Source organism: Anarrhichthys ocellatus, unplaced genomic scaffold (genome assembly GCF_004355925.1).
Source record: "Anarrhichthys ocellatus isolate YVR2014 unplaced genomic scaffold, GSC_Weel_1.0 scaffold401, whole genome shotgun sequence".
In the NCBI taxonomy this organism is placed as follows: domain Eukaryota; kingdom Metazoa; phylum Chordata; class Actinopteri; order Perciformes; family Anarhichadidae; genus Anarrhichthys; species Anarrhichthys ocellatus.
In genome coordinates this window covers 4472-12140 of record NW_022280375.1, presented here as the reverse complement: position 1 = coordinate 12140, position 7669 = coordinate 4472, and the positions used below count along the sequence as shown (strand labels likewise).

The 7669-nt window shown below is 44.2% G+C and overlaps 1 protein-coding gene across 1 annotated transcript in view; it reads left to right on the top strand.

Annotated features, from left to right (window-relative positions):
• LOC116401370 (flocculation protein FLO11-like) overlaps positions 1-5684 on the top strand; it is an 8568-nt gene extending 2884 nt beyond the window's left edge. Inside the window, exon 3 of the mRNA XM_031879729.1 lies at positions 1472-5684. Within this exon, the coding sequence (XP_031735589.1) occupies positions 1472-3833 (2362 nt within the window). The 3' untranslated portion in view covers positions 3834-5684. The remainder of the gene's footprint in view (positions 1-1471) is intronic.
• Positions 5685-7669: the final 1985 nt, after the last annotated feature.

The following is a 7669-nucleotide window of genomic DNA, read 5'->3' as shown; positions in this document are numbered from 1 at the left end:
CGTTACTAGCTCTCCTCCTGTTGGTTAGCCGTTAGCGGTGCTGCTAAAGTTACTAGCTCTCCTCCTGTTGCTTTAAACACTGATTGGTTGTTTACAATGAAACATGATCAGAGACCAGAGACTAGAAACACATGTTCTACTGAGTCAGTAACACTTTATTTACACTGTGATGGTTAACGTTAAACTTTACTTGCAGTGTGATGGTGAACGTTAAACTGTGAGGGGGATCAGTAGGCTACGGATCAGCAACGGTCCGTTACATCATGTAGAGTTATGAAGTGTGTGATAGAACTGTGAGCTCATCAATCCGTTTGTTCCTTGTTAAAGGTTTGGAAGAGTTTTTTTAAATCTGAGGATAAAGAATGTTTTCCAGATGTTAACATCATCTTCTTGCCAGCTCGAGAGTTCAGTCTCTCTTTCTGTTTTTCCAACTCTCACATGTAGAACAAAACCCAACCAACTACTTTCCATAAACTACGAGGCCCCAGGAATTACTCATTTTTAGTCCCTTCCACCTCTCAAACTCCCACAGAATTCTCAGCTTCTTCCCGTTTAGAGATTAGTTTACAACATTTCTTGGAACTGAAACTAAATACCAAAGAAAAACTTTGACATTGTTTCTCACAGGAACTGATTCAGATTGTTTTTTTATTCACCCACTGAGATTTAAACAACCGAAGACATTTTGCTCAACCGCAATGTGTCTCGTCAACTAAGAAAGCTTTTGTTTTGGATTTAGCTGCAATGATTATGTTTATGATTCCTCTGTCCTTTCAGTTATTTTTGTCCTAAAAAAACTAAATCTCTACATCTTTCTTGTATTTTTCTGGATCTTAACTGAAGTGGTAAAAACTTTTTTTACTAAATTAAAATAAAACAGAATTTTTCAAGTTGTTTAAGAAACCAGCCAACCAGCAGAGGAAATGTCTGCTTCACATGCCGATGCTCTGATATTCAGCTTTACGTACAGTTTTCTAAAGACATTTTAGGGACAAATAATTGTTGTATGATTTTAGAGATACCAAAATTTTTGCTATCGAGGTTTTCAGGGGACTGAAGTGTCAATCAAAGCATTTCGCTCACTGGTTCCAGGTGGATCCAGGTCTCCGTAAAGATGTGAGCTCAACAGTCATCGACCTCCCGTTGCTGAGTTTGCCTGAAATCTTATTTCATCCATCTTATCTTCCTGTAACCAAACACCAGGAGCATGCTGGGTAGTGGAGTAGCCTTAAGTCCCTAGCTGGGTTAGCTTAGCTTCCATCCGGGTCATTTGGTCTGGCAGGTCTGGCTAAGGGGTCGTCTCAAGGTCTACATCCCCACGCTTCCTTTTCCGATGTTGTTCTAATCTTTTCTGCCATAAGTGCTCCAGTAATGAACTAAAAACAACAACAAATTAAGACAACAAAGTAGTGTAATTTGTGGGAGCTACTGGTCGTTGCTTTAACCATCCTAATCTGTGCTTCTCTGTCAGTTCCAGGGAGCCAAACCACCAGGACTCACGATCCCCCACCACCAGCCGCTCACCTTCCAGACCCTCCTTGGAGAACCTGGTGGAGAGACCGCCCCCAACCGATGCCCCCCCTGGACAGAACTCGGACCTCACCACGGCCCACTCCTCAGCCTTCAGACCCAGCTTCAGGCACCGCTCCCCCTCCCCTGTTAGAGCCCTCCCTTCATCCTCCTCCTCTTCTGTCCAAGCACCTCCCTGCTCCTCACCGTTCAGGGTTGTTCCAGCATCTTCTCCCACCGCTCAAGACACCTCCCTGAGCAATGTCTCCAGGGCTCTTCCCTGTTTCTCTCCCACTCCATCTTCCTCTGGGAGATCTTCCTCCATGCAAGCAGCTCCACCTTCCTCACCTACGCCGTCATCGTCTTCTTCTTCGCTGCGCTCCTCCCCCGTTGCTCCTTCCTCCTCTGTGTTCACCAGATCCTTAGCCGCCTCCTGTATTAGCCAGTCCATCAGCCAGAGCATGGCGAAAAAGAACAGTGCCCTGCAACAAGCCCCGCCCACAAACCAAAGCCCCGCCTCTGCAGCTTCCTTGCCGTCCTCTCATCTGCGCCGGCGCTCCCCATCACCTACACCTCCTCCGGGTCAGCAGGGCTCCAGCGCGCCCGCGTACGCCCAGCTAGGGTGCACCAAAGACGGGTACCAACATCCCCGTGGTCCCCTGTCCTCTCTCTGGTCCTCTTGTCCTTCTCAGTCTCTCATGCCGTCTCCTTCTCCTCCTCTTCCTCTTTCCCAATGCTCCCCTTCCCCATCCATGACCCGTCGTCTACCTTCTTCTCCTTCCCCTCGTCCCTCTTTCCTCCACTCCAAAACTGACTCCAACGCAAACAACAACAACAATAACGTTAGCTTAGCTGCTATAAACCCGGTGATTGGCAACAAGCCACTAGCTAACGGTAGCCCCAACGCCACGGTGACCCCACGAACTCCGGATCCTCTCTGGTCCGGGTCACACAACCGCGTGGCTCGGCCTTTCTCCGCGTCTGAACCCAGCTCACGAGTTCAATCCCCGTCGTCCCAACCCTCTCCGACCCCGGCCTCTTTTACCCGCCTTTGCTCCCCACCTCTCCAACATAATTACACCTCCCCCATGGCGAACAAGCCCCCCCACCCTCGGAGTGCACGAGGCGCGAGTTCCCACAACCTGCTAGGCCTCACTTTGGAGCTGCCCAGGTCAGCGTTCGGGCAGTCCTCTTCGTGTCTCAGCCCTCGGATCCTCTCCCCGCCTCCCATTGGCGTGTCGGTGAACGTTTGGACCAATAACGTGGCGGCGCCTCAACCTAGAAACCCCAAATATGCGTCCTCCTCCTCTACTCCCTTGCCTTCCTTTCCTTCCTCACTAGAATTGCCGACACTGGAGAACGCTTCTTTCCCCGCTTCTTCTTTGTACCCTCCTGCACCCTCCCAAACCCTCCGGAGGTCTCACTCCTCCTCCATCATGGCCGACAGACCCCCCAGCCCCGCCAGGAGCAACCCCAGTGGAGCTCGCCGTTTTTGGGCCGACGGCAGCAGCAGGTCCCTCGGTTTCAGTGTCAGCGGCCGAGGCCTCTTCGACCGGCATGAGTCCTGTCCGACCAGTCCGAGGAGCGGGTGGTCCTCGTACGGCGGCTCGCCGTCCTGCCTCAGCCCTCGAGCTGGGCTTCGATCCCCGCTCTCGCCCGCCCAGCTCACACCCGGGACGGGCGCCGCCCTCGGTGGGCAGCACTTCACCAGCGTGCCCTGGCCGGATGTCCGAGAGCTTTCAAACAAATACAGGGAAAGCAATGTCCTCAGTGCCGCTTTCTCCACCACCTCTTCCTCTCCTCCTCCCCCTCTCTCCTCTCTCCCCCACACCCTCCTATCCTCTCCGGTGTCATCGGACAGCCAGGCCGAGTGGGGGGACCCGGAGGTCCAGGAGGGGGATTGTCGCAGCCAGCTAATCTGCGCCTACGTTGCCCAACCCTCCTCCTCCTCGTGCAGGCTCCTGTCTGCCTCCCCTTCACCTGCCCCCTACCAGCACCACCACCGCTACCAATCCTCAACGCCTCCTCCACCCTCAATCCCTCCCCCCGAGCCCCCGAGCGCATCCCCGCTACCCTTCGCCCTTTTGTCTCCGACCAAGAACCAGAAGACCAGTTATGCCACCACGGTCAACCTCCAGATCGCTGGAAGCGGCCGGATAACCTCCTTCAGCACCGCCCAAGTTAGCCTGACCCAAACCCTGCAGGGTGGAGCCGGACCGGGGGGACCAGGGGGACCGGGACCAGGTCAGTCCACCAGGAGAATTAGCATCAATGGACTTTCACACATTCCTTCGACTCTTTCTCAGAACTGTAACAGGATGTGAAAGAAAGACACGAGACCTTTTTTTCTTTTTCGTGGCATTACGAGAGAAAAGAAAAAGGGAATGAAAAAGTAAAACGGTAGAAGTCGTTGTGTAACTGCTGGTTTCAGTGGACCAGACAAACTTTATGAGGTCACCATGTTGAAAATGATCTTCCTCAAACAGCAAAGCAAGAGAGAATAAGACCACATCTGAGGGACGTAATGAATGTAGTCTACGTTAACATGAACCAAATATTCTGGCTTTTGATTTTAGTCTGAAAAAGACAATATTCCTGTTAATCTATTTACATGGCTGATGAAAATTAATATTCCACTAATAATCCTTCAGCCGTTCATATTCAGATTAACGATCGATGCTCTAACACGTCGTTTATCTCGTCTAAACATGTCAATGTGAACATCAGGAGCTAACAGATGTTCTCTCAGCGTGTTCCAGAGGTGGAGGACATGTTGGACCTCCTTCAGTCCTTCAAACAGCTTCTCTAAAAGATATTTGTTCATATCCAGAAACCTGTTGATCTCCAAGTCCTTCATGATGTTTCTCCTTCTGTTCTTCTGGACATCATCTCTACTCCAGCTCTACTAACTGTTGGCTAGTTGTGTATATACGGCGTGCATACATATATATATATATATATAGACTACACATATATGTGTATATGAGTATATATATATATATATGTATATGTGTATATATATATATGTATATATGTCCAAAGAATGATCCCAGACCCTGAACAATATCAACACGTCACACATGTTTTACTCTGAAAAATAAGAACTAATTCAGAATATATAAACAGAATATGTTTTTTGCATCAAATCCAAAATATTGTCATATTGGGAATAATAGTGGAATATTAATTTGTGCATGTAAAGGTAGTCACGTAGGGTTCAAATATTAACGCTTCTGGAAAGCTGGTTAGAATCAAACACACGACTTCTATCTGCACACGGCTCCTATTTCTCAGTCTGGGTTCATGACCTTTCAATACGATTGTTTTGAAAGATCCTAATATTGTAAAAAAAAGTAAAGTAAAGAAATGAGTGAGTCAGAGCTGGAACCCTGAATGTCAGCAGGATGTGATGAGTTCTGGGAGGACGAACTCTAAATCGACTGTTACACCTGAGTTTAATGAGCTGAAGAACGTCCTGTAAACACAGAAGGTCAGAGGTCGCTGCTGTTTGCAGTCACAGATACTTAATGTATTGTTATTATTTCTGTTTTTCCATTTTTCTTTTCATATTCTGTTGAACGTCGTGTCTTTCTGAGGCCAGTGTTTAAAGTTGGTTATTAATAATCCTTTTAACCTTTGTATTCTTCTTCTATTGTGTTGTTTATTTATGAAGTTATTCTCGTTCTCTTTGTTCTTATTATCTCTAAAGTGACGACGTGTATCAGCTTTGTGTGAAGACGACGCGTCTGGTGAACTCTCTGTGACTTCAGACCAGATGTTCTGTGTCGTTAACGTTTGTTCTCACGTTGATTTCAACTCCTTCTTGTCGTCGGCGTCCTGCAGAAACTTCAGACTGTAGAGAAAGTGAATCAGGTGGAAAACGCTGCGTCAGCGCGTCTTTAATATCAGGATAACAGCTGATGAGTCGTTCATAACGTGACGTTTTATTGGGTCGATAAAAACATTCTCAGATTATTTAAAATTATTTACAAAAACAACAATTCTAAAAAAAAAGATAAGAAAGCAGAAAATAACCCTTAAAATGATTTACATTTAATTTTCACACAAATTTAATTCTCTGTTATAAAATACTTCCAGTGATGGAAAAATGAAAGGAACATTTAAGTGGAGGGAAGTATTTAAAATATGAACTTGTGATGAAGATGGAAATTATATTTTCAAAACTTAAACCCAATTTTTTATATTATTATTATTTAAAATCACATTTTCCTCCCGATTCTGTAAATTAAAAATGAACAAAACAAAAAATAATACTGTAAAATGTTAAGATATTAAAGATAAGAGATGTTCCTGTCGGGGCGCCGGAGACAGAGCGGAGAGAACTAAGTGTTGTTTTTGGTAAATATAAAGTAAACGTTGATCCAGAACCCTCGGAGTGAGACGTTGAATAAAGGATGTGGTGCAAAATCAAAATGACGTCTGCTTTTTATTTCAATACATGTTTATTGGTTTCTTTTGTTGCAGCAGCCTGAAAGTAAAATGTGTTTTTATTGAGTTTTGATGTAACGAACCAACATAAAATGAATCTGAATTGTGAAGTGGAATGAAACAATAAACTTTCTAAAAGCCATTTGTTCATATTTATAATGACCTCTTTAGTTCTGAAGCTTCTAAATGAGATCCAGTCTCACGTCATTAGTTGAACAACGTCCAGCTGTGTGCGAAGCAGGACGGACGTCAGAGGATCTGTTTCACATCATCGCTGTGACAGACGAGCTTCATGGGAGGTGAAGAAAACCAGAGACATTCCTGTCTCCTCTGCTCTGTGACTGGTGTGTTGTGTTGTTGTGTTGTGTTGTAGTGTGTTGTTGTGTTGTGTTGTAGTGTGTTGTTGTGTTGTGTTGTAGTGTGTTGTTGTGTTGTGTTGTGGTGTGTTGTGTTGTTGTGGTGTGTTGTTGTGTTGTGTTGTAGTGTGTTGTTGTGTTGTGTTGTGGTGTGTTGTGTTGTGTTGTCATATTTTATGTTGTAATAATGGATGTTAAATGTTGCTCCGTTACATCATGTGACACTTAAGATTGCACACTTTACAAGGTTATTTTATTGTCATTAAACAGCAGGCTTCCTCAACGAAATGCACATTTTAGTCTTATTTTACTACATAATAAAAGAACTATATTATATGTGGGGGATGAATTTTTGAGTTTCACAGCCAGAAGACAGAAGCTGCTCTGAGGTCTGCTGTTAGTGGGTTTTGTCTGTTAAAGCTGCATTCTCTCTAATGTCCACCAGGGGGCGACTCCTCTGGTTGTATAGAAGTCTATGAGAAAATGACTCTACTTCTCTCTTGATTTATTACCTCAGTAAACATTCTACACAACTTTGACTTTTTCTTACATAAACAGGTTTTAATGTAACAGCTCATTAAGCACCAGCAGCGGTAGAACACTTGTTCCACGTGTAGCTACACGTCCGTCCTCTACAATCACTATCTGTGTCTGTGTTTTATAACTGAACTGCTGTGAACGTTATCAGCGAGCTCGTGCTCTGCAGGTATTTAATCTTTTGAGACTCAAGTTTCTGTTTTGGTTTGAATTCGACTTTGATCTCAACTTTGAACCCTGAGTTCTGCAGCTCGTCTCCGGAGCTGCGTGGAGGTAAGAAGAGTTTCATTGTTATTACTTTATATTATGACTGTTACTCTCTGTTGTCTCTGGTTTGATGGGAACTCGTGTTGATCGACACAAAACACAAAGATTTACTATTATATCTTTAAAAAAACACAGTTAGTGAAAATATGAGAGGTAAAAAAAAAAAAAGCGTTTGTGTAACAACGACATGATGTCAAATTAGTTAGAATATAACTAAACAGTGTACTCAAGTGCTGTACTTGAGTACACTTTTGCAGTACTTGTACTTATTTTGAGTATTTCCATTTTACGGCTACTTTTTTACTGCTTTTACATTTGTTACTTTACAGGTTCAGATTATTGGCGCAGCAATAAATAATAAGAGCAAATAAATAATAAGTCATACCTTATGCATATTCATGTTATTTTCTCTGTAATATCTTCCTGCTCTGTGATATTATTTATCTCTGTTTGTTTATTTTATTGTTTAAATTTTGCAAAATAAATTAAAGCAAAATACTGTCGAGTACAAAAGTCAAGAAACATATATACTGTATGTAGTCGGAAAATGT